This window comes from Nerophis ophidion, linkage group LG04 (assembly GCF_033978795.1).
Source record: "Nerophis ophidion isolate RoL-2023_Sa linkage group LG04, RoL_Noph_v1.0, whole genome shotgun sequence".
NCBI lineage: Eukaryota > Metazoa > Chordata > Actinopteri > Syngnathiformes > Syngnathidae > Nerophis > Nerophis ophidion.
The window spans coordinates 57,092,874-57,120,421 of record NC_084614.1 but is presented as its reverse complement, the minus strand read 5'-3'; the positions used below and the strand labels follow the sequence as shown (position 1 = coordinate 57,120,421).

Below are 27,548 nucleotides of genomic sequence, written 5' to 3'. Positions count from 1 at the left end.
AACTTTTACATTTCATTGAAATCTCACTGCAACCAGATAAACCTGCTCAAGTTCTTTACAGACATAATTGAGGTTTATTACCGCTGGCACAAAGTAATGAGACAAAGAAAAAGACATACAACTGGTTTGAACTTTACTTATGACATGTTATCTACAATATACAAACAAATAACAGGCTACATTATTTTGGCGTCATGTAGATAAGCCTCATGCTCACCTACACCTCTTGGCTTGGTGTGCAGATGAAGTTCATATTTGCAACCAAAAACCATTAAAGTGCTGACGAGGAAAAAAAAGGACTAACGACAAACCTGACATTTCAAGTAAACAGATTTCTAATTGGGGAGAAAGGTCTTACGATGACTTTAGTCCGACAAGGTGACGGTGGAATTGTAGCTGAAAATCAGCAGTGGAGAGCAAAGTTCCCGTTCAATGTCGTGGATTTTCAACACAGCGTTTTCCTCACTTTGCTTCCTCTGTTAACGCCGTTCAGGAGGTCGCACTGCTTCAGGAAGTCAGATCTGCCACTTCGCAAGAAACACAAGATCGTTGTCTTGCACGTATCCTTGCACGGTGCGGACACGTGGCCCTTGTGTCGGAAGTACCAGAACTTCTGGAATAAGCGATCTTCGGTTATGAAGGTGCGGATGAGGCCTTCCCAGTCGGAGGGGAACAGACTGGCGAGGCCATATGCCTTAGTGGCACGGTAAAGCAGAGTCCATTTGGGGTTCTGTTCTGGTCTGCCAGGCTCTCCTGCTTTGTGGTTGGCCTCGGTCAGGTTGAGGATGTAGGTTTCGTGATCCAGAACCAGACGAGAACTGTTTGGGTAGTTCCCGTCAACGTAGTACACGCGGTAACCTGGGACACAAATACAAGACTTGGTCAGCTCCATTTTGGTTTACTGCAAGACCAGCTACTTGATGGACTCACTTGGGTTTAAATTGATGTAGGTGGTCACGCTGGGAGCAATAAAGGCAACCCCCACTGGGCGGGTCATGGTCTCCCCATCATAAAACATCTGGAACTCATCAAAGTGGGTGTGGCCAAAAAACTGACCAGTAATTGTGCTCTCATATCTGGGGGAAAATATACCATGTTAACTCAAATACTGACTTTTATACCTGCAAAAATAGCTCAAAAGGCTGGCACACATACTAACATTAACACACGCCTAGTGCTAAAGTACGCGTATACCTGCAAAATTAGCCAAAAAAAGCGAGCATGCTAATGCTGAGTGGACACCACAGTATGATCGCTACCCGTTATAATTGGTTAATGACAGAGGGCAAACCTAAAAGCACTAAATTTGCATTTTGGCAAGTTTTCATGGTTAGTTTACCCAAAGGGTTAACTGAGCACTTGCCTTTCTTGTGCCTCAGGACTCAGCTTGTGTGCATTCACGACTTCACTGACATTTGGAACTTATAGAACTCTTTAAAAATGGAAACCTTGCACACTCTGGGGCTTAAAAAAATAAAATGAATACATCTGAGAGAGCCACAAGGAGGAGGCAGAGGACGCTACATAGTCACGGATTGCAGACCCCTGATGTAGGCCTCCCATGAAAGTCAATACTGTATCAAAACATCTAGTATTATGATGCAGAAGTTATGCACTGCTGCAAACTACATTGAACATATCAACAAAATCAAATGATGGCTGCATGCAAAATGCTTTATCTTGAAATTAAAATCTAGATAACTGCCAGAAAAAAAACCAATTGCTAAAAATCAGTGTACCTGTTGAGAATATGATAGTAGTTCCAGCTCCAGCTGCCCAAACACAGACCAGGTGGGATGTGACCAATGATGTGTACCTGCACACAAGACCATCACATTCATAAAGATAAGTCATTCAAAGACGTTGTCCTTTTATTATAAGAAAAAAAGAAACGGTATGATATGTTACGACGTCTTCACCTTCTCTCCTTTGTCTTCGCTGGTCTGAAGAACATGGACCAGCCACAGCAGCTGGTTGGCAGGGTCGGTGGCGTTCACCATGAGCCAGAAGTTCTCACGAGCGCAGAAGTTCATGTTGAGAGATACTACCCGCAGGCCCGGCTGGATCTCCACGGTGTAAAATCCTCCATACCTGGAACATGTTCAAATTATACAGCAATTAACTCGCTAACACTAGTCTACAGAAGCAAATAACTGCTAGGGTTTAGAATTAGCACCAAGTTAAAAAAACAAAAAACAGCTGTGGCTTTAGGCTACCTCCTGATTTTTGACTACACAAGATGGCTGTATAATAGTCAGAATCCAACAGCTTTATCTTTGCATGAAAAACTCCTGTTGGTGTGAAACTCATGTTCCACTTGCTGTACTGTTTATAAACTTATTTAAAGTACATGAGAAAGTCCATCCATCCATCTTCTTCCGCTTATCCGAGGTCGGGTCGCGTGGGCAGCAGCCTAAGCAGGGAAGCCCAGACTTCCCTCTCCCCAGCCACTTCGTCTAGCTCTTCCCGGGGTATCCCGAGGCGTTCCCAGGCCAGCCGGGAGACAGTCTTCCCAACGTGTCCTGGGTCTTCCCCGTGGCCTCCTACCGGTTGGACGTGCCCTAAACACCTCCCTCGGGAGGCGTTCGGGTGGCATCCTGACCAGATGCCCGAACCACCTCATCTGGCTCCTCTCGATGTGGAGGAGCAGCGGCTTTACTTTGAGTTCCTCCCGGATGACAGAGCTTCTCACCCTATCTCTAAGGGAGAGCCACGCCACACGGCGGAGGAAACTCATTTCGGCCGCTTGTACCCGCAATCTTATCCTTTCGGTCATGACCCAAAGCTCATGACCATAGGTGAGGATGGGAACGTAGATCGACCGGTAAATTGACAGCTTTGCCTTCCGGCTCAGCTCCTTCTTCACCACAACAGATCGGTACAACGTCCGCATTACTGAAGACGCCGCACCGATCCGCCTGTCGATCTCACGATCCACTCTTCCCTCACTCGTGAACAAGACTCCTAGGTACTTGAACTCCTCCACTTGGGGCAGGGTCTCCTCCCCAACCCGGAGATGGCACTCCGCCCTTTTCCGGGAGAGAACCATGGACTCGGATTTGGAGGTGCTGATTCTCATTCCGGCCGCTTCACACTCGGCTTGAGAAAGTATCTAATTAAAAAAATAAAAAAAATTACATATATATACAGTTATATATATATATATATATATTTTTTTTTTTAAATGTAAATATAAAAAACAAACAAATTATCCTTATCTGCGTTGCAGTTTAGTTAAAAGTATATACCGTACCAAAATTGTATTAATATGAAGAAAGTCCTGCTCCTTCCTGAAGTTGTCCCACCCATTATTTAAGCAAACATGTAAGTAATGTCCACCTCAGAGTCTTCAAAGCGTGTTGTGGCAGCCATGGCGCCCACTCGTCAGCCATGGCGTCGTAGAGCCAGGCGGAGGACCTGTTGCCATGAACAAAAGGCGGAGGGAAGCTGTTCACTGGCGTGCTCTCGTGGTTCCCGATAGCGGGGTAGACCGTCACGTTACGCCCCAGGTGTCTGCCGGTAAAACAAGAATGTAATCCACAGCTAAAACATTCGAGAAGTTTCATCAGAATCCACTCCATTACTTCTGAATGAGCCTGGTGATGACCCTAAGTTCCGACAGCTGCTGTTTCCTGGTTTGAGACCACACGTTGTGTGCAGGTATGTCTCCGGTCCAGTAGACCCAGTCCCAGGGCCCGGTCCTGGCGACGTTTTCCAGAAGGTTCTCCACCGTCCTGAGCGGCAGGTCACACTTGCTGTACGTGCCCCAGTAACCCGCCTCCCTCCGCCGCCACAAGGAGGCATTTGAGTCATTACGGCAGCACAGAGGCTCCTTACAGTCGGCTGCAGTACCGTTGAGATATTCCTGACATGGAATGGATTAAATGGTAAATGGGTTATACTTGTATAGCGCTTTTCTACCTTCAAAGTGCTTTGAAACTATTTCCACATTCACACACTGATGGCGGGAGCTGCCATGAAAGGCCCTAACCATGACCCATCAGGAGCAAGGGAGAAGTGTCTTCACAAAGGACATTCACTCCCTCATGGAAGGGAGTTGAATGCAGAAACGACTAATTTTAATTTGGCTTTTAAAAAAGCCCATCTAATGCTGACAACATTGGTATTTATTTTATAGTTCACCTAAAAATGATACAGACAGGCAAAGGCAAATCCCCCCCAAAATTGACACAGCAGTGACTTTAAGATTGTTTTACGAGTTTCAGCACATCTTGGAACGGCCACTTTTAGCTCCAGCATGTTGGCGGACCTGCATATTTCACCTACAGAAGACTGCAGCCAATTGTATATTGCGTAGTATGTGTTTTGGTAAACTCTTCATCACTAATCATAATATTTTCACACAGAATTTGAAGGAATTAGCGAATACATCTGCCAGATGAAATGTTACAGGTTGCAGAAATACATATTTCTTAATGATGTAAATTTGAGGAAGGTATGGACCTCCCCAGGCAAATTGATTCGCGCAAAATAGGACGGATCAAGAGGAAAAAAAAGAGTGTAAATTGCAGCAATCGTTTAATGATTCTGACTTTAAAGAAGAAGCGTTGTGGTAAGAGTTTGGGTGTAAAAAATGTAAAAGACTCAAACCAAATGTGATCCCGATAATCAGGATTACCCTTAAGGAGAAAGACTAAGTCATAACCTGCGGAACAACAAAACAAAAAAGGTAAGCCACTTATATTGTATTTTGCGTCCTCTTCTACTCATGTTTTCCTCAAGATTCTTGACAAACTGCTGAAAAAGCATGAAGAAACACAGGCAAGGGTGTCCATGCAAAAGCAAGGAAGTCCGAATATGGAGATTTTACAATTTTGCTCATAATGTTACCCATTTTAGTTTGAAGTAATCATGGATCAGAATGACAAAAACATGAAATTCAGTGTTTAAAATATCGTTTTACATGTCTTTAGCCAAACTGTCTATGCAGGAAAATGGGCTCCAGTTCTGTAGGAGACATCACAACGATGCGGCATATTGAGTCTCAAAAACAAAGCGATATTCAGGAGCAAAAAAAAAAACAAAAAAAACTTGTTAGTGAAACATTGGTCCTTTAAAACCTCATGCATCAGTGTGGACATGGCCTAATAAACATTTATTGGGAGTGTTTGACGTAAAACAGACGTCAAAAATGTGTGAAATCATGATCTTTGGGACTAAAACAAGCACAACATTAAATGGGGATTAAAAGAGGATAGTCAGACAATTAAAATCATGTAACTCAAATAAAAGATAAATTCAAAAAGAATGTTGTTTTTAAATAAGAGCACTCACTTGGTTTTCCGTTTGCACTTCTGATTTGTGTGGTGTTAAAACACTGCATTATTGTAATAATGTTTGTTTGGTAGGGGCCTTGCAGTTTTTTGTGATACTGATCAAATGAATGCTCCCTGAAGATGTTGTACCCTAGCAGGTCTGTGTGGGTGTAGCTCAACTTCCTATATCTCTTATTGCTTCTTTAGACCACAAAATAGTGCACTCCATTTAGCCTTAATTGCTTTAAGAATCATTCACACAGTCGAGTCCCTTACTTTGTCCCAGTGGATGTCAGTCAGAAACAGCACCCTGCTCTGTGGAGAACCAGGAGTGGGAGTTGCAAGCGGCTTAACAGGAGGCTTGGGTGTCTTTGGCAAGGTGATGTTCCATGGCGCGTAGATGTCAAACTTGCCGCAGGAGGGCCCCACCAGCAGGGCGCAAGCTTCCTTGGGCCACAGCAGGGACTGTTCCAGGGCCCGGATGAAGTCGCTCCGGAAAAGCTCGGTTATTTCGTGACACACCTGCTCGTCGGCCAGGTGGAGGCGAATGCAAGCTTCGCCTACGGCGCGCGCCACTCGCTCTTCATTTGCGTCACTCTGAAAGAGGAAACAAAAAGATGTGGCAATTTAATGCAAAATGTGGCACAGTTCAACAACTGAACTTCTGGTTGATTACACTTTAAATACCCTCAATATGTACACAATTTAAATGCACATCAACACATCATAGTACAATTGCGTTTTAATATCATTTAACGGTCAAAACGTGAATAAATGATTAGCTTTTAGTGCATTAGTTGCCAGCTGGCAATTAGTGGCACTGTACTTTGAATATTGTAGTTTTGCACAACAACAAAGTACCTTCAGTTCATTTATAAACACAATTTTACAGTTTGCTGGTCCTTGTCTGGAAATTGTTGAAGACCTCAGTAAGGTTATACGGTATAATAAAGTGCCACAGTCATAATCAAAAACGGTACTATACCGCCTCTGAAAAATAAAGGAACCTTTTTTTACGTGACATCACTGGTTTTACGAGCAGAGGAGCGTGTTAGGATGCTCAGCAAGAGGTGTTTTAGACATGGCTAGCTAGCGGCTAACATCCATCTGCAGTCGGCAATGTTTTATCCACTTCTAAATCCCTAATCTTCGTTTCCATGGCGACAAATAAAGTACATGTCTTACAAGTATCATCCCTGCTGGACAAGGAATAACAAAACATGCTTCACTACACAACATAGGAGGATACAATAGCTAACAGCAAACAGTCCAGAATGTAAACAAAAAGGGTAGGTCTACACAGATATTGTATGCAACAATACAAGAGTTGTACCTTGTCAACACTACAAATGATTACATTGAGATTTTTTTAATAAAAAATATATTTTGCCTTTTTCTTTCTCCTTTTGTTTACAAACTCAGAAAATGGGAACATGGACACATGAGGACTCTAAATATGACCTACTTGCTATTGGATTGATACCAAAATGTGTAGTATTAAATACACAAAATGTATGTAAATTATCAAAACAAAATAATAAGTGCTTATTACATTTTAACAGAAATGTAGATAGAACATGTTAACAGAATGTATGCAAGTATCAGGGGCGTCACTAGACCTAATACTGTACTGGGGCACACCTGGGGCACAAATAATTCATGTGAGCGTGCAAAGCGCGCAAGCAAAAACTTTTTTAGCACTTATTTATCATAAAAAATACATAAATAGTGCTTTAAACTATAAAATCATATCAGATTATGTTGTATGGATCTTTGATTAACCACCTGAAATTAACTAATGCATTTGACCTACTTGTGCACTTTTTTACTCCAGACTTCTAAACTGCTACTGGTAAAAGCAAAAACGAAGAGCAATTCATCTTTTTGAAATATATATTGCAGTAATCATCTGCAAATTTAACATCTACAAAAGTAAAACAAAAAATAAAGCACCCCTACATGTCTGGGTTCTCCCTCCGGGTACTCCGGCTTCCTCCCACTTCCAAAGATATGCACCTGGGGATAGGTTGATTGGCAACACTAAATGGTCCCTCGTGTGTGAATGTGAATGTTGTCTGACTATCTGTGTTGGCCCTGCGATGAGGTGGCAACTTGTCCAGGGTGTACACCGCATTCCGCCCGATTGTAGCTGAGATAGGCGCCAGCGCCCCACGCGACCCCAAAAGGGAATAAGCGGTAGAAAATGGATGGATGGAATTTCCATTTATGGCAATGTGGCTAATCCTATTTCAGATACACAAAACTATAAAATATACACAAAACAATAAAGCCACAGTAGTAGAATAAATGAACAATCATTTTCTGAGAAGTAAACTGTAACGTCTCCTTTTCATTTTTGCAAAGTGGTCAATCACTCTGGACAGACATGGAAATATTACAGTAACTGTTATACAGTTGACCAGTGGTTCCCAACTGCTGGCTCGTGACATAAAAGTGGATTGTGTGTCATTTTCAGTGAGTCGCAGTCAGATGTGTGCATGAAAAAAAAAAAGTTTAAGGAGAAAAAAATCAAATTGTGGTAACAAAACCAGATTATTTTAGCCATTTTTCAAGTGACTATTAGTGAGTATTTTAGCAAAAGGCAAACCGACTAACAAGTTGGAGGAGGACTCAGGACAGACATGGAAATATATATTTTTTTCAATCTAAATGGAGCAACAAAACCTGATATTTTCAGCCATCTTTCTGAAAACAAATACAGAAATGTTACTATTTTTTCTGGAAACAAAACCAGATGCTTTAGCTGTAGCCATTTTTCTGGTGACAAAACAAGATTATTTTTGTCAAAGTCACACCGATTAACAAGACAAGTCTACTGTGCTATTTTTCTGTGAAATAAACTTGAATGATTTAAACATTTGGCTCACGATTTGATGATATGGAAAAATGTTCTTCTTCCTGAAGATAAACCATTTGAGAAGCACTCAACTCACACATGCTTACTCCAAATCCTCATTGATGCAGAACCAGCAGACAATAACCAACATTATGTTTCATGTTCATTGGAAATTCCCCCGACAGCTCGTACAGCAAATGAATGTTTGTCTTGCTACAAGGAATAACGTTAGCTAACTTAGCATCAACTTAAGACAATGATGTTGCCTAGCTAGCTAGGACTTCACTTACATCTCTCATTCCTGCAGCTTATTTTCTGTTGCGGGCGAATAACTTTCTTAAATCCTTCTAGGAGTTACAGTTTGAGTCAAATAAAAATCAAAATAATGTAATTAACAAATTGTTGTTGGCTAACGTTACCTACCTCACGCAGTGATTCGCAGCCCCTCTCGCTCTCTCTCAACCGAAGTCTCGATGCACACGTGAATAAATAACCATATTAATTAGCCATGTGCTCATTGTCAATTGTCAATCAATTACCATACTAAGTAGCATGTGCACTGTTATCTATGTTATGTAGACTTAAAACTCTGAAGCGTTTTTTTTTTTTTTATTGGTGAAATTTTTACTGGGGCACTGCAGATCAACAGTGAGGCACATGCCCCAGTGAAATATGTCTGGCGACGCCCCTGGCAAGTATTAACAGTAAATGAACAAGTAGATTACAAATCAATTCGGTACAGATTGTCCCTCAAAATATTGACACAATAATAGAATGGGAAATGACAATGGTACTGCATACGTCAGCCAAATTAGGAGTTTGTGTTGGCTTACTCACTACTAAAAGATAAGTTGTCTAGAATGTTCACTCTTATTTAAGGTTAAACTTGTTATTTGAATGCAATGAAATGTTTATGTACTGTAAGATTGTTTGGTAAAATAAAGCCAATAACATTTTTGGTGGTCCCCTGTATTTAGATTAGTATCGAAATATATGTTGGTACTGACACCAAAATATTGGTACTCGGACAACAATAAACCCCTGCAAAGTTGTTGTTGTTGAAAATTCAAAAAATATCAAAATTGCCCTAGCATCCTTTTTTCAATGTGCGGCTCTCAGTGGAAAAAGTCTGGATAACATCCCCTCTCCTTTAAAAAAAAAAATAAAATAAAATAAAAAATGTATTATTCAAATTTGATTCATCCTAAAAAAAGTATTTTTTTTTTTTTTTTATACAAGTACCTCCGTTTGTTACCACCACTAACCATCATGGTTTAGCTTTAAACATGTGTTGTTCTAACAAGTGATTGCCTTGTGGTGTCTGAGAAGAAACAATCATCATAATCATCAGTATTAAAAACTAGTGATTTAATATTTAAAATATTTAACATTTCAGCAAATGTTGTAGTTGATTTGCATCATTTTATACATTTTAATGTATACACACTAATTCATTTTTTCTACATTTTACTTGAAGAAAAAACAAATCTGGTGTCAAGTCTGCATTGTAAGCGTTTTTGAAAGTTACACTTAATATTTTTGTTTTAAATCAAATCAACTTTATTTATATAGCACATTTGAAATTTACCACAGGGGTAGCCAAAGTGCTGTACAATGGGCAAGTTAAAAACGAGAACCGAGCAAACACAACACAACACAACACAAACAGAACTTGATAAAAAAAAAAAAAAAAAGTAAAATAAAATAAATAAAACATAAAAACAGGTTCACAGCAGGTGTATAATGGGGCGCCATTGCAGGATGGATATCAGTGTTAAAAGCCATGGAATAAAAGTATGTTTTTAAGAGAGATTTAAAAACAGGAAGAGAGGAGGCTTGTCCAACACTCAGAGGTAGGTCGTTTCAGAGCTTGGGAGCAGCAGCGGTGAATGCTCTGTTACCTCTAAGTTTCATCCTTGTGTCAGGGACCATCAGTAACAGCTGATCGGCTGATCTTAGGGATCGGGTAGGGCAGTTAGGCTGAAAGAGGTCGGAGATATATGTTGGCGCGAGGTTGTTTAGACATTTAAAAACAAATAGGAGGAGTTTAAAATTGATTCGGTAACGCACAAGGAGCCAGTGAAGGGACACTAATATAAGGGTGATGTGCTCACGTCTATAAATGGTTAATATTTTTTGTTGAAAATTATTATGGTTGTGAATTCATGTTACATTTTTTGTAAAGACATTTTGTTTATGATAGAAAGGGCAATTTATTTCCTTTGTTACACCGCGATTCTCCCGAGGTTTTGGTTTAGTATTATTAGGGGTTGCGAGACCTGCATTCACCCAGACATGCAAAAGACTTTGAGCGAGCCATCAGCAGCAGCAAGAACATTTAGCTAGCTGAACAAGTATGCACAAGACAGAAATATTTGCTGCCCAAGAGCTCCAAAGTGGCAGGCGACCACGAGTTTTCACGGCAAAAACCCAAGTAAAGAGCCCGTCTTTAAGAAGCCGTGCCTGTGCTGTCATTTCGGAGCCAAAGTGAAACCTCGCCCAGCCAAGCAATGCTCGAATGTGAAGTTCGTCTGCTTATCGGCTATAGCTGTCAACAAGCCCTTCTACCAGGCAAAGAAAACCAACTCTACGCACAGCTAACCGATCTCGTTGGTTGCTCGTCTCAATTCCACAATCACAATGATGCCATCGGCACAAGTTACAGTATCATTGTGCGTGAAGTAACTTTTGTGTCACAACCAGAAGTTGAACTCAAACAAGAAGTGCGTTTTGTATGCAGAACTCAAGTAAAAGGAAGTCAGTCCAATTGATGTGATAAAGGCTTTTGAATCTGACTTCTCTGAGCATGCAACAGACGACAATCGAATTTCTCAAGAAGACATTTTGTTCATGACAAAAGGTGACAAAAAGGCATACGACAAAAGGAAGATGGTCACTACGAACTTCCACTACCATTCAAAACAGACAATCCAAATCTTCCAAACAACAAACAATACGCTGAGCACAGAATGTCTTCATTGGAACGTAGACTCAAAAAAGGGACAAGAAATGCTACAAAGATTATGTAAAGTTTGTGGATGACATAACCCGCGGAGACGCAGAAAGAGTCCCAGTACAAGAAGCTGGATAACACGACAGCGTGGTACATCCCTCACCACGGAGTTTATCACCCCCATAAACCTACAAAGATCTGTGTAGTTTTTGATTGTTCTGCCCGTTTCCAGGAAACATCTCTCAACGATCATCTTCTGACAGGACCAGACCTGACCAACGCACTGGTCGGAGTGTTATGCCTCTTCAGAAAGGTTCCCATCGCCTTCATGTGTGACGTGGAGAGAATGTTCCATCAGTTCCATGTTGTCCAGGAACATCAAGACGACCTGAAATTTCTCTGGTGGGACAAAGATGATTTGAACTCCGAACCTTCAGTGTACAGGATGAAAGTGCACCTTCTCGGGGCAGCTTCCTCTCTCGGATGCTGTAACTTCGGACTCAAACATCTCGCATCTCAAGGTAAAGACAAGTTCAGCAAAGAGACTGTAAAGTTCATCCAAAGAGGTTTTTACGTTGATGATGGACTTGCTAGTGTAACGTCAGCCGCCGAAGCCATAAAGCTGGTCAAAGAGTCAAGAGCACTTTGCAAGACAGGCAAACTCCATTTGCATAAGTTTGTGTCAAACAATAAAGAAGTGCCCGAAGCAATTCCCCAAGAAAAACAAGCTCAAGCCAAAGACCAAGACCCGGCTCTTGGCGAACCCCACGTTGAACGCGCACTCGGAATACAATGGTGTATCGAGGCAGATGAATTCCAATTCAGAGTCCAAGTCAAAGACAACCCGTTGACAAGGAGAGGGTTGCTCTCGACAGTTGCATCAGTCTATGACCCCCTTAGGTTTGTCGCCCCATTCATACTGATTGGAAAGCAAATACTCCAAACGTTGTGCAAAGACAAAGTAAATTGGGACGACGATCTCCCAGACCACATTCTACCGCGGTGGGGAGCATGGTTGAGAGACCTGCCCAAACTGGCAGCCCTGAAGATCCCACGAAGCTACTCACAAAACATCAATGTTGTACAGTACGAGTTACATAACTTCTCAGACGCAAACCTCGAAGGTTATGGCGCATGTTCATACCTCAGAGCAATAAGTAAAGAAGAAAAAATCAGTTGTTCACTAGTCATGGGTAAAGCGAGAGCTACACCAACTAAACAAACACCATCCCAAGACTCGAACCATCATCAGCCGTGACTTCAGTCCGCAACACAGATGTAGTCAAGCGAGAACTGGAAATTGAAAATCTCAAGGAATATTATTGTTCAGATTCACAAGTTGTATTGGCAAACATAACCAACGATGCGGGGGTGTATATTGTCACCCAGAAGAGTTAGGGCTGCATGGGATTCTGGATATTTGTTGTGTTGTGTTTATGTTGTATTACGGTGCGGATGTTCTCCTGAAATGTTTTTTGTCATTTTGTCATTCTTGTTTGGTGTGGTTTCACAATCTGCCACATATTTGTAACAGTGTTAAAGTTTTTTTTATGGCCACCCTCAGTGTGACCTGTGTAGCTTTTGATCAAATATGTCTTGCAACATCACACGTGTGTACTGCACAGTCAGATGCAACAAATAAATGGGCTTTCACGCTGTTTGTACAGGATGTAGAGGGCGCTAAAAGCAGTGCTATTATGGCACCCCCTTAGTATTGTTGATTGGGTAAAAAAATCGGCAGGGATTCCTAGAAAATGAATACCCTGAAATTAAGGGGACTCCTGGGAAAATTGGGAACGTTGGCCAGTATGATGCTGTCAAGCTCCGTTCATATTAAACTCGCGGGCCGCACCTACATTAAATTGTCATATCAAAGTGCGGGCCGCAATTGGCCCGCATGTTTGACATGAGTGCTCTAGAGCAATAAAGGTCATTGCCAGACTCAAGAGATTCATCAGAGTCCATCATGTCCTCATGTGTAATGTTTAATTTTTATTCTATCTTTTCGGACTACAATGTGCAATAATGTTATATGAATATATATATTCATATGCATGCAGATATGCATTTGTGTGGATATATATACATATACATTAGATACATCTGTCATCTTTATCTTTTTTTTTACTATTTATACTACCATATTGTATATGTACCTTAGGAGGATCTGCTCCAATTTCGTTGTTCTTTGAACCTGTACATTGCAATAATGAAAATAAAACTCTATTCTAGTCTATCAAAGAATATAAAAGGTATCCAACAAAGAACGAACAAAGTCACTGATCTTTAAGAGAGAAAGGATGCAGAAGTGTTCATCATCAAGCTAGTGCAAAGAGAAGCTTTTCCTGAGGAAATAAATAAAATCAAATCTCAAAAGGAAAATTCTCTACACAAGCACAACAGACTAATACAGTTGAACGCTTTCCTGGACAAGTCAGACGTTCTCAGGGTGTGAGGAAGATTATCACTATCAGCCTTACATCTAGAATTGAACCCCGCAATTCTTCCCAAAGAATCTCACGACTCAGCCCTATTCGTCAAACACTACCATGAACGTTTACATCACCAAGGAAGAGGCATAACTACAAATGAATTGCGTGCAAATGGAATATGGATCTTAGGATGTGGAAATGTTTCATCGCACATCTACCGCTGCGTTAAGTGCAGAAAATACAGAAAAGCTGCAAATGTCCAACAGATGGCAGATTTGCCAGAAGTGAGAACGGAAACAGCGCCCCCTTTTACCTACTGCAGCATCGACTGTTTTAAAAGGATGAAAGAAAAGAAGTCAAAAGATATGTACTTTTGTTCACATGCTTAAGTTCGTGAGCTGTGCACGTTGAAAACACTCAATAACTTATCGACAGATGCTTTCATGAATGCCCTTTGATCGCCATAAGAGGTACTGTCCGACAATTAAAGGCCTACTGAAATGAGATTTTCTTATTTAAACGGGGATAGCAGGTCCATTCTATGTGTCATACTTGATCATTTCGCAATATTGCCATATTTTTGCTGAAAGGATTTAGTAGAGAACATCGACGATAAAGTTCGCAACTTTTGGTCGCTAATAAAAAAGCCTTGCCTGTACCGGATGTAGCAAACGATGTGCGCGTGGCATCACGGGTTGTAGGGCTCCTCACATGCTCACATTGTTTATAATCATAGCCACCAGCAGCAAGAGTGATTCGGACCGAGAAAGTGACAATTTCCCCATTAATTTGAGCGAGGATGGAAGATTTGTGGATGAGGAAAGTTAGAGTGAAGCACTACAGAAAAAAAAATATATATATAAAGAGGTGACAGCAGTGGGAGCGATTCAGATGTTATTAGACACATTTACAAGGATAATTCTGGAAAATCCCTTATCTGCTTAATGTGTTACTTGTGTTTTAGTGAGATTAAATAGTCATACCTAAAAGTCGGAGGGGTGTGGTGACCGCCAGCGCGGAAGCCAAAGAAAGTCGCCTCTTTGACAGCTGCAGCAGGAGGACGCAAGCTCCGCTCATGTCTCCGATAAGAGCCGACTTATTACCACAATTTTCTCACCGAAACCTACCGATTGCCATGTGGTCGAGAACCATGTTCGCATGACCGCTCTCTTCCATATTAAAGCTTCACAACAAAGAAACACCGGCTGTGTTTTGGTTGCTAAAGGCAGCTGCAATCCACCGCTTTCCACCAACAGCATTCTTCTTTATAGTCTCCATTATTAATTGAACAAATTGCAAAAGATTCAGAAACACAGATGTCCAAAATACTGTGTAGTTATGCTATTAAAGCAGACGACTTTTAGCCGTGAGTGGTGCTGGGATAAAATGTCCGCTCCGACCAATAACGTCACAAGCCCGTGTCAACATAAGCGTCATCATTCCGCGACGTTTTCAACAGGAAATTTAAAATTGCAATTTAGTAAACTAAACCGGCCGTATTGGCATGTGTCGCAATGTTAAAATTTCATCATTGATATATAAACTATCAAACTGCGTGGTCGGTAGTAGTGGGTTTCAGTAGGCCTTTAAGGTGCGACCAAGGGACAAACATTATGGATGCTAGGAGAGAGTTTTCGGAGTTAATGAAAGACGTGGAACAAGAACCATAAAGAGTCATTGGTTGCGAATTTGTGATGAACGTTCCATCAGCAAGCTACATGGGAGGTACCTGGGAACGCCAAATTCGAACAGTGCGAAGCATACTTACAGCAATGCTTGACAAGTACTCAAACAGACTCGATAAAACTAGTCTAAGAACACTACTTTACGAGACAATCGCAATCATCAACAGTAGACCCTTAAGTGTTGAATATCTAAATGATCCCACGGGTCCAGAACCACTTACTCCCAATCACATATTAACGTTGAAATCTTCAGTTATTTTTCCCCTTCCAGGACAGTTTTGCAAAGATGATTTGTACTTTAACAAAAGATGGAAAGGGGTGCAATTTCTAGCAAATGAATTTTGGCAAAGATGGAGGCAAGAATATTTCTTGAATCTCCAACAGCGACAGAAATGGCAGAAAGTTTCAATAAACCTGCAAGTAAATGATATTGTGATAATACAGGATCACAACGCTCCAAGATGTAAATGGAAACTAGCTCGAGGGATAGAGACTTTGGAAAGCCCAGACGGCAAAGTTCGAAAGGTGAAGTTGAAGACCAGTGAAACCACTTTTGACAAAGGGAAACCACTGACGAGACTGATATACCTAGAAAGACCTATTCAAAAAGTCGTGACCCTACTTGAGACTGACTTACACAGTAAAACAGACTAACCAGGACACTTCTTAGAAAATCGCATTGAGAGACAATGAGTGATTTTGGTAAGAGTGTAAGGGTTGTTTAAACTTACACTTATTTTTTTTGTTTAAGGGCTAATATTTTTTGTTGAAAATTATTATGGTTGTGAATTCATCTGACATTTTGTTTACTATAAAAAGGGCAAATTATTTCCTTTGTTACACCGCTATTCTTAGTATTAGGGGTTGCGAGACCTGCATTCGCCCAGACATGCAAAAGACTGAGCGAGCCATCAGCAGCAGCAAGAACATTTAGCTAGCTGACCAAGTATGCACAAGACTGAAATATTTGCTGCCCAAGAACCTCCGAAGTGGCAGGCGGCCACAGGTTTTCACGGCATAAACCCAAGTAAAGAGCCAGTCTTTAAGAACCCGTGCCTGTGTTGTCATTTCGGAGCCACATGCATACCATCAGTGTAAGGAAGAACACAATTGAGGTCAGAAAAAGAGATCATATGATTCCTGGAGCGAAACCTGCCATAAAAAAACAGATGAGGAAGACTTTAGAACCTAAAGTGACCCTACAGTAGAGATTAGAAGTTAATGAGTATTGTTAAATGTTTAAAAATCGACATTCCCCGTGACTTGACAGATGACAAACATGGTGGTGGTTTAGTTTGTTTGGCAAGCTTGTAAATGATTAATTTACAGTCCAAGGGTTTTCAAAGTGTGTCCAGTGAGCCTCTTCTACTCAACTAAAAATACAAATTTTTTGCAGCAAATTTACTGATCAAGCCTTACATGTGTTTGGGCCATGTGCACTTAAGGACACATTAAGCAGCATTCCTGCACATTTTGGTCAACCTAGTGAAACATAGACTGACTGTACATTGATGTACACTTGCCCGCACGTAAGCAAGCACTGACTTGCTGTATTTTTTAGATGAAAGCAGTCTCTCAGCTAATTGTTATGCTTTAAGTAGCAAGCAAAAATTGGACTTGCATGCATACCCAAGTCACACCCGCCATTAGTTGGCGTAGAAAATGACAGTGAACCCCTTAGCATCTACCATAAAAGGCGCAGTCTTGCTTGCCAGCATTAGCTTATGGCTAGAACTTTACTTGAAACATTTTCCAACCACAGTTGAAGAATGTGGAGAACAGTGCTGGGAAGTGGATTATATTAATTGAATTAAAAAACAAACAAAAAAAGGAATCAGAAACATGGCCGACCATGTCAGAAGGAGTTTAACACCAGAGAAGAATGTTAATATCTAAATAGCAAATATATTACATTAAAATATTGAGCAGCTGGAAGGATGTACTGTACATTATCATTACTACATACTTCATTAAACTATTGTAGTTATACAGCTGGTAGGGTTGTATTTTTGACTCATTCCTGTAAGAATCCTGCATGTGACTGTTGAATTAAGGAGTGGGTCTATGCAGGACTAGCTTAAGTGTGCTCAACCACCAGGTATTAGCTTTGAGCAGATAATACTGTATTATCTCTTTTTTACTTTTTTCAGGTTAGTAGTGCATTCTTCACACAGTCTTCACTCACGCGTTAAGTGAAGTATGAAGCAAAAAGTAACCCAGGCCCACTGTAGGACATTTTTTCCAAAACATTTACCAAAACCTTTTTTTTTTTAAATTATTTTTTACAATAAAAAAGGTTAAAAGTGTGCGGTTAGGGGGTGCAAAGCACCAATTACAACTAAATTTCAAATACAAAAAAATGGAAAGAAAAAGCTCTGTAGTGTTTGAAGGTTTTTTGCACCATTTTTATACTCTTCTGGACCCCAGATTTTGACCGCAATTGGGCGATATGGCCTTCAATATCTCAATATCTTTAGGCCATGTCACGATACACGATATATATCGATATTTTACCTTAGCCTTGAATTATCACTTGATACATATAATCACAGCAGTATGATGATTCTATGTGTCGACATTACAACATTCTTGTTCATACTACATTAATATATGCTCATTTTAAACTTTCATTTAGAGAGGGAAATCCCAACTAGGTCAATTGAACAAAACTGTATTTATTAAAAAGTTATTAAGCAGTGGCAAAAACATTCATGTAATTTCAAAACAGAAAGTGCAAGCTTGTCAGAGACATTTTAAAACAAGCTATAAGTGCACATTTGTGCATGATGTCACTAAGATGACATATCAAAACAACACTAAATTAAAGTGCACTTTTTGTACAGAACGCCACTACAATAGTTTAAAACAAACAAAGAGCACATTTGTGCATGATGTCACAAGATATTTCAATAAGTGTCAAATAAAAATGAGCTGCGTAATAAGAAATCAAATAGTGTTCGTCCTTTGCTGTGTGGTAGGTTACAGCGGACATTATCTCCTTTTGTTGTTGACTATTTTTTTCAGACGGAGCTGATGTGGAAATGTTTGCCTCGGCATTTTGATGTGTGGGCGAGTGGCACCACATTAATTCGATTACTCCGCATGTTGCAATGCGGAGTAATCACTCTTCATTCTTTAGCAGGTGACTTTTCAAATGATGCCACATACTATCAGTAATGCTACTTTTGGTAGCAACGCTTTTGCCGTATACTTGACAAATTACGATTGTCTGTTTGACATATTCCCACTTGAAGCCAAACCACCGCCAGACCATGGAACCCCATTCTGTTTTTCTTGGGAATTATTTCTTCCTTCATTTGTTACGAGATTCGCACCTTCTTTCTCTCGTATTACCACTAGCATCACAGCTAACGTTACCCATGCTGCTACTTCTTTGCTCCGCGAGGGCGTATACGTATGTGACGTATGGCGTGACAGTATGTAAGAAGGTGCGCTTGCTGTCTGCGAGGAGAGACAACAAAGAGTGGGAAACGCATGCAATGTAATGCCAGCAGCTAAAAAGCAACTACGTGAGAACGTATACTCAAATATTACGATATAGTCATTTTCTATATCGCACAGAGACAAACCCGTGATATATCGAGTATATCGATATATAGCCCGGCCCTACCGTAATTCCAGATCTGTTTTCGGATAACAATGGCTTGACCACCTTCTGGGGGGAGCAACTAACTACCGATCGCGCAAGACACTTCTATCAAAGCCCTTCATCCATCCATTTTCTACTCATTATTCCCTGGGGTCGCGGGGGAAGCTTCAAAGCCATCAAACCCAAACATGAGAAGAAAAGGCTTCTACCGCAACACATGTAGAGGAAGAGGAACAGTGTTCAGAATCAGGTAGTCTCCAAGTTACATAATATGGAAGCTAGGCTTGATAGACCACACGACATAAACTACTTGTCAAAAAAGAATTAAGGAAGTAAAGGAAGGCGTGCGGGTACTGCTACACTTTGTGATGATACTGCAAAACTGAAATAAATTGGTGGAATGGAGGAAAAGGGACTGGACTTGAGAAAGTGATTGTTTTAAGGAAGCAAACTGAGGAGAAGGATCACATCTCTCAAAAGATGTGTCAGATTCAACAAGTACAAGAGTCTGTCTGCATGAACAATGTGATTATGACTGGTACAGGTAGACAACTTTTGCAATCCAATGTCCAACATCTTGAGTTGGCCAAGTATGAAAATGTGCTTATATTTTTTATGAAATAAACTGCTTTATTCAATTTGTCCACTAAATGTCACAATAGCAATTCTGTTAGGCAAGCAAACTGTTTATACCGGGGCCAAGCGGACAGTAAAGCGTGGCTGTGGCTCCTCCCCCTCAAGGCCAAATAAAACCTGACGTTTTAAGTCTTCTGCTTTGAAAACATAGTTATTGCCACAAAATGTCTGTCAAAAACAAGAAAAGTGAACACAGAGTAACTCAACTCAGTTAAATTTTTTCTACCGGTTTGTTGAGTTAGCACAGGATTAATTTGTGGATATGACAAATGAGTCAGTTTTTATTTATTCATTTTGTTCGAGCTCAGACAGGCTGTGTGACCAAAAGGTTTGATGGCTTTGTAGATACACTGAGACAAAGTCTAAAGTCATTGTGTTTTTGAAACGGCACAATTCTTCTTCTTTAGAATTTTCAACTAACTTGAAGTGTTCTGTCAAGAGAATTTTGTGATTCGGACATTTTCAAAATGTGCTTATTCCATTTTTGGCCAAAGTAAAAATTAAAATCTCAAGTTGTCTTTACTTTTAACCTATCATGCCATGATTTTACCAGTCCGGCTACAGGGGAATAGATTTTCCGTCATGTGGCCTTTGAGCTAAATGAGTTTGACACCCCTGGTCTACATCAATGAGCACAACGGCATAACGCAACGCTGACATCCCCAAAAAGACACGCAAGTTGAGAAAGCAGTGGAAAACAGAGCACAAACTGTAAAATCTACATTACGGTAGATGAAGACAGGAAGAAGACATCAAGAACTGGACAAATACTAAGGATGGCATCATGCTCACTACAAGGACATAAAAGACAACTGAAAGACTTGATTCATATCAATCAATCAATCAATCAATGTTTACTTATATATGACAGCGAATGACAATAACATTCTACAATATATTCAACATCCATTGATTATCAACAATAAGTTATTACTTATTAATTTCCACCCAACATAAATTTATTTCAAAGAGGAAGTTAACTAATTGTAAAAATGTAAAATATGGAAATGAACTATCAGTAACATACAAGAAGGGGCAGGATTAATAATAACCTTTGCTTCGTCCAAGGGAAAAAGTTTACTTAAAACATTTGTGTGCACGTACAAAACGTAAAACCTTGAGTGTATCAGTATGTGGAATTCAATTATGTAATGGGTTAAGCAAAGAAGTCAAAGTACTAATAATACTAATTACAAGAAATTGTTCAAACTCTGTTTACAACATGCAATGAAAAAAATGTTGATATAATTTTTTTTTATCTTATTCATCTCATTGTGTGAATCACAACTTTAACTATGTGTTAATAGAAACTGTAACATTTACCCATTTATCCAGATACAGTTACAGATTGAGTACAAACAATTGTGTTTAATCAGAAATGCTCTAATTCATCCTACTCCTTTTTTGACATGTTCTAAAGACAAACTGGAAAAAGGTGCTGTACCATACTGTAACTGTATGCATGTTTAAAATAAACAAATACAGTAACTAGAAACAAACTCAAACCCAATCCAGTTTGCCTTGAAACATAACAGTTAGTGTTGTAAGCATTTCACCAATCTCGCGCATTTCGCAAATTATACGTCATTTCCATTGCAGCGGTGTGACAGACCTCATAGTAAGCACCTCAAACGATTTATATTTATTATTTATGTTAGGACTAAGGTTAAAGTTTTCGTTGTATATTAGTGCGACCCCCCCACCCCTTTTAAGCGGACGGGCAATATGCGCATGTGTAAAGTTAGGAGGACATGCCTCATTTAGCGCAAAAAAGTTGTTTGGTTTAAGCCAGGTTTCACTGAGACCGATGACGTTAAGATTGTTGTCTCTGATAATATCATTAACTAACAACGTTTTGGGAGACAATGATCTTATGTTTAAAAAACCTATATCATAGGTAGTGGGCTGTTTTAGGGAATTTTTGATCAAATTATCCGTAGTAGCAATATTAATAATGTTGTGTTTATTATGCCCAGTGCATTTAGTATAATTACGACCATATCTAGGATTTTAGCAAGATGGCGGCGCCCGGGCGGGCTGCGACACTGCGGTGCTCTTGCTAAAGATGGAACATTTGGCAGAAATACCGGACAATTCCACAAACTTTATGGCTGGCTCGCATCGTGGTCACTCCGTGATCACGTACGACCGCCAGACACTTCTGGATATGGACATATCGGGCCGTTTTGGACTGATAAGACGCGTGCGTGCTAAACATGCTAACTAGCATGGGAATACGTCGGCGGCTACATCCAGCGGCCTGTGAAGCAGCGGAGTCTAGTAGCAGCGGGGGCCGTCTACGGAGCAGACGCCAGCGGTGTGATCGGAAACGCGGATGCCGAGCGGGGCTTAAAACAAAGCAGAAGGCTAATCCCCACAGAACACCACTTCCCTCCATCCTGAAGACGGATTTAGATGAAAGATGCGAGACTACTGGTCTGGGTAAGGAGTCTGTTAAATTAGAACAAGTTTTTTCTGCTTTGAGTGTTTCAGAGTTGGACATGTGTTTTACTGAGGTGGCTAACTATGATGCGTGCAGTTTATCAAAGCAACAAACAAACAATCGCAAAATCCCCGTTACTGAGGAGGCTATCCATGATGCGTGCAGTTTATCAAAGCAACAATCAAACAATCGGAACATTCCCGTTGTATCAATTCCTAGATATGGTCGTAAATAATAAATATAAATCGTTTGAGGTGCTTACTATGAGGTCTGTCACACCGCTGCCTCTACACCTGGCTGTTATCTACCGCCCCCCAGGGCCCTATTCGGACTTTATCAATGAATTCTCAGAGTTCGTTGCTGATCTAGTGACACACGCCGATAATATAATCATGAGGGACTTTAATATCCATATGAATACCCCATCGGACCCACCGTGCGTGGCGCTCCAGGCTATAATTGATAGCTGTGGTCTCACACAAATAATAAATGAACCCACGCATCGCAACGGTAATACGATAGACCTAGTGCTTGTCAGGGGTATCACCGCTTCCAAAGTTACGATACTCCCGTATACTAAAGTATTGTCCGATCATTACCTTATAAAATTCGAGGTTCAGACGCATGTTCGGCAAACTAATAATAATAATAACTGCTATAGCAGCCGCAACATTAATACAGCCACAACGACAACTCTTGCTGACCTACTGCCCTCGGTAATGGCACCAATCCCAAAATATGTGGGCTCTATTGATAACCTCACTAACAACTTTAACGACGCCCTGCGCGAAACCATTTATAACATAGCACCGCTAAAGTTAAAAAAGGCTCCAAAAAAGCGCACCCCGTGGTTTACAGAAGAAACTAGAGCTCAGAAATTATTATGCAGAAAGCTGGAATGCAAATGGCGCACGACTAAACTTGAGGTGCACCATCAAGCATGGAGTGATGGTTTAATAACTTATAAACGCATGCTTACCTTAGCTAAAGCTAATTATTACTCAAATCTCATCCACCGTAATAAAAACAATCCTAAATTTTTGTTTAGTACGGTAGCATCGCTAACCCAACAAGGGACTCCTTCCAGTAGCTCCACCCACTCAGCTGATGACTTTATGCAATTCTTTAGTAAGAAAATTGAAGTCATTAGAAAGGAGATTAAAGACAATGCGTCCCAGCTACAACGGGGTTCTATTAACACTGACACGATTGTATATACGGCGGATACTGCCCTCCAAAATAGTTTCTCTCGTTTTGAGGAAATAACATTAGAGGAATTGTTACAACGTGTAAATGGAATAAAACAAACAACATGTTTACTTGACCCTCTTCCTGGGAAACTGATCAAGGAGCTCTTTGTATTATTAGGTCCATCAGTGCTAAATATTATAAACTTATCACTTTCCTCGGGCACTGTTCCCCCTAGCATTCAAAAAAGTGGTTATTCATCCTCTTCTTAAAAGACCTAACCTCGATCCTGACCTCATGGTAAACTACCGACCGGTGTCTCACCTTCCCTTTATTTAAAAAATCCTTGAAAAAATTGTTGCGGAGCAGTTAAATGAACACTTAGCGTCTAACAATCTATGTGAAACCTTTCAATCCGGTTTCAGGGCAAATCACTCGACGGAGACAGCCCTCGCAAAAATGACTAATGATCTATTGCTAACGATGGATTCTGATGCGTCATCTATGTTGCTGCTCCTCGATCTTAGCGCTGCTTTCGATACTGTCGATCATAATATTTTATTAGAACGTATCAAAACACGAATTGGTATGTCAGACTTAGCCCTGTCTTGGTTTAACTCTTATATTACTGATAGGATGCAGTGTGTCTCCCATAACAATGTGACCTCGGACTACGTTAAGGTAACGTGTGGAGTTCCCCAGGGTTCGGTCCTTGGCCCTGCACTCTTCAGCATCTACATGCTGCCGCTAGGTGACATCATACGCAAATACGGTATTAGCTTTCACTGTTATGCTGATGACACCCAACTCTACATGCCCCTAAAGCTGACCAACATGCCGGATTGTAGTCAGCTGGAGGCGTGTCTTAATGAAATTAAACAATGGATGTCCGCTAACTTTTTGCAACTCAACGCCAAAAAAACGGAAATGCTGATTATCGGTCCTGCTAGACACCAAACTCTATTTAATAATACAACTCTAACATTTGACAACCAAACAATTAAACAAGGCGACACGGTAAAGAATCTGGGTATTATCTTCGACCCAACTCTCTCCTTTGAGGCACACATTAAAAGCGTTACTAAAACGGCCTTCTTTCATCTCCGCAATATCGCTAAAATTCGCTCCATTCTGTCCACTAAAGACGCTGAGATCATTATCCATGCGTTTGTTACGTCTCGCCTCGACTACTGTAACGTATTATTTTCGGGTCTCCCCATGTCTAGCATTAAAAGATTACAGTTGGTACAAAATGCGGCTGCTAGACTTTTGACAAGAACAAGAAAGTTTGATCACATTACGCCTGTACTGGCTCACCTGCACTGGCTTCCTGTGCACTTAAGATGTGACTTTAAGGTTTTACTACTTATGTATAAAATACTACACGGTCTAGCTCCATCCTATCTTGCCGATTGTATTGTACCATATGTCCCGGCAAGAAATCTGCGTTCAAAGGACTCCGGCTTATTAGTGATCCCCAAAGCCCAAAAAAAGTCTGCGGGCTATAGAGCTTTTTCATTTCGGGCTCCAGTACTCTGGAATGCCCTCCCGGTAACAGTTCGAGATGCTACCTCAGTAGAAGCATTTAAGTCTCACCTTAAAACTCATTTGTATACTCTAGCCTTTAAATAGACTCCCTTTTTAGACCAGTTGATCTGCCGTTTCTTTTCTTTTTCTTCTATGTCCCACTCTCCTTTGTGGAGGGAGTCCGGTCCGATCCGGTGGCCATGTACTGCTCGCCTGTGTATCGGCTGGGGACATCTCTGCGCTGCTGATCAGCCTCCGCTTGGGATGGTTTCCTGCTGGCTCCGCTGTGAACGGGACTCTCGCTGCTGTGTTGGATCCGCTTTGGACTGGACTCTCGCGACTGTGTTGGATCCATTATGGATTGATCATTCACAGTATCATGTTCTCATATGTTCTCATAGTCATCAGTATCATCAGTATCACAGTATCATGTTCTCATAGTCATCATTGTCACCGACGTCCCACTGGGTCATTATTGTCACCGATGTCCCACTGGGTGTGAGTTTTCCTTGCCCTTATGTGGGCCTACCGAGGATGTCGTAGTGGTTTGTGCAGCCCTTTGAGACACTAGTGATTTAGGGCTATATAAGTAAACATTGATTGATTGATTGATTGATTGTGCGCAAGCAATTTGCATATCGCAAAACGAGATTTAAGACGTGATTTTGTTTGAAAATGGCCCGACCGTGCCAATGGATGGCTTGAGGACAGTTTAAGAAGAATTTGCGGAATTCTCCACAGAAAGCTACATCGAACAGAAGAACAGCAAAACAGTCTCCCAACACTGCGTAGATAGCATCAAGGGTTAGGGTTAGTAGCCAGAACTTCCAACACAATCAATATATAGCTGCCAAAATTGCCAAAAAGATTGTGCATTATACAAATTGCACCCATTGATTTGCAAAATATGCACCCATTGGTATTGTGCTTACAACATTAGCAGGTTTGAAATGTTTTCTTTATCTTTCTCAAGCTGCTACACCTCTCCACCGAAAGCCTCACACTTTGAAAATGGATGCAGTAAACTAAAAATACTTCTTATAGTTAAGTACTGTAAAAAAGAAAATGAAACGTTAGAAACGGTATTAGAACTACAAAAGAAAGTGTAGTACCACTAAAAAGCGGTGCATGGCTTGGATGGTAAGTCATCCGCTTTCAGTTCAGTTCAGTTCAGTTTCAGTTTTTAATTTAAAAACATTTATGATTCAAATGAGAAGAAAGAAGTGTAATTAAGAAAATAGGATTACCAGCAGAGCCACATCCAGGATGATGAAGAGACCTTGGCACACACGGCAAGAGATGTTGGTCCAATTGAATTTAAACCTTGGCAAGCTGAGCCGTTCTATTACTAGGTCGGGCTGACCCGAGATCAGTGCCGGGTGACAGGAGCCGGACTGCGGCAGCACGAACAACAGCGCGCAGGTCAGCAGTAGCCCAAAGAAGGGCTGCAGTGACGGCAGCTGTGTCATGGTCCTTGTGGCAGCCTTTAATTAAATGTCGATACAAGAAAAGTGGTGTCAGGTGAGAAGTTTTAACGTCTCCTTTGAAAATGGCTGCTTTATTCGAAAACGAAAGGGTATGATCATCTAAAAGCTAACTTTGAGCCAGTACCTGAGTCAATGCAGACGGCGGTGCTTCGTCCTCCTCTGACCCGGGTAAGACGCCACTCTTCCTCGTGTTTTAACCCAGCTAAGAGTCCTTAAAAGGCGTCGAACAACAAACTGTTAGGTTTGTGTTCCACTGCTGAGTCCCGCCGACTCTTTAAGGAAGTCGGACGGTCAGCTGGTTGGTCACATGACTGACATTTTCATCAAAGCGTAAATTTAAAATATTTTTATTATTACAGTATGAAAAATGTAAGTGTTAGTAATTTATTTTTAACACTTGCCACCCTCGTTATCATGTGTCAAAAATTGTATTCATACCCAAAAGAACCAAAATGACAAACACGTAACACACGTCCTCTAGTGGTCACACTCTTCAGTACACCACCCTACAGCAGTGAATCTACATTTAATATTCCAGGGTTCTTGGTCCCAGTGTTACAATACTAATATCGTAAAGAATTTAGCAATTATTCATGATCAAAACAACAATTATTTTAAAATAAAAACGTTTTTTTTTTAACTGCAATATATCTTCAAAAATATTTTTGGAATATGTTAAACCAAACGTACTTGCTCCATAAACCCAGATTTAGATTTCTTTCAAAAATAAACCCAATTAGCTATAGGGTCTGTTGCAGTGTGCAAAAAAACAAACAAACAAAAAAAAAACATTATTGTTTATAAACAGGTTGGATAGGGTTTGTTAGCTATTGAGCAAAATTGCCTTTTAATCATGTTGTGAAATAGTGTGTCGTTAGAAACAGGAGTTGAGAACATTCAAATAGACCATGCCAAAATACTTTCAAAGATACCAATTGATTATTCATACAGGACAGTTTTGTTAAAAAAAACAACAACCTTCACTCCACATCTTAAAACAATCCTTAAGTTCTGACAACTATCCGTCAGTGAACTGTTATCACGGGAGCAGAGAGTTTGAATTTTTTTTTTTTTTTTTAGTCTATCGGCTAACCTAGCATGATGTTGCTGTTAGAATATGACTAAAACAAAAAAAATAGCTATGCTTGTGTTGCTCATATTTTTGTTATATGTTATATTTAGCATCTACTACCTTTGACAAGGGCAAAGTCGGTTCCCGCTATAACGCGCTTCAAATTTTGCGGATTTTTAAAAAAAACATTTTTTCTACAAGTTTTGGTCCTTAATTAATCCTTGTCAAGCATAAAATGGCTAAATCATCTAAAAATATAACTACTACAGTAGCATTGGCTACTAAAGACCTACTACTGAAGACCAACCAGAGCCCACTGTTCAGTATCATGGCCACTGATAGGTTCAGCCTCATGCAAAATGACTATATTGGATTAAAAGAG

At 40.5% G+C, this 27,548-nt stretch overlaps 2 protein-coding genes across 5 annotated transcripts in view; one reads left to right on the top strand and one right to left on the bottom strand.

Annotated features, from left to right (window-relative positions):
• Window positions 1-120: 120 nt before the first annotated feature.
• Window positions 121-26,395, bottom strand: smpd1 (sphingomyelin phosphodiesterase 1). The gene is made up of 9 exons (XM_061898557.1): window positions 26,219-26,395; window positions 25,855-26,091; window positions 5,553-5,873; window positions 3,585-3,865; window positions 3,340-3,513; window positions 1,920-2,091; window positions 1,740-1,816; window positions 931-1,076; window positions 121-858 (listed from the first exon to the last, which is right to left on the bottom strand). Exons 2-9 carry the CDS (start codon window positions 26,074-26,076, stop codon window positions 446-448), a joined length of 1,806 nt encoding a protein of 601 aa, XP_061754541.1. The 5' UTR covers window positions 26,077-26,091; window positions 26,219-26,395; the 3' UTR covers window positions 121-445.
• The window catches only part of nectin1a (nectin cell adhesion molecule 1a), a 48,725-nt gene continuing 46,933 nt past the window's right edge, over window positions 25,757-27,548 (top strand). For 3 of the 4 annotated variants that reach the window (XM_061898560.1, XM_061898562.1, XM_061898561.1), the window contains exon 1: window positions 25,757-26,128. The gene's annotated coding sequence lies outside the window, so the exon portion shown is untranslated. The remainder of the gene's footprint in view (window positions 26,129-27,548) is intronic. The other variant, XM_061898563.1, reaches the window with a different exon arrangement.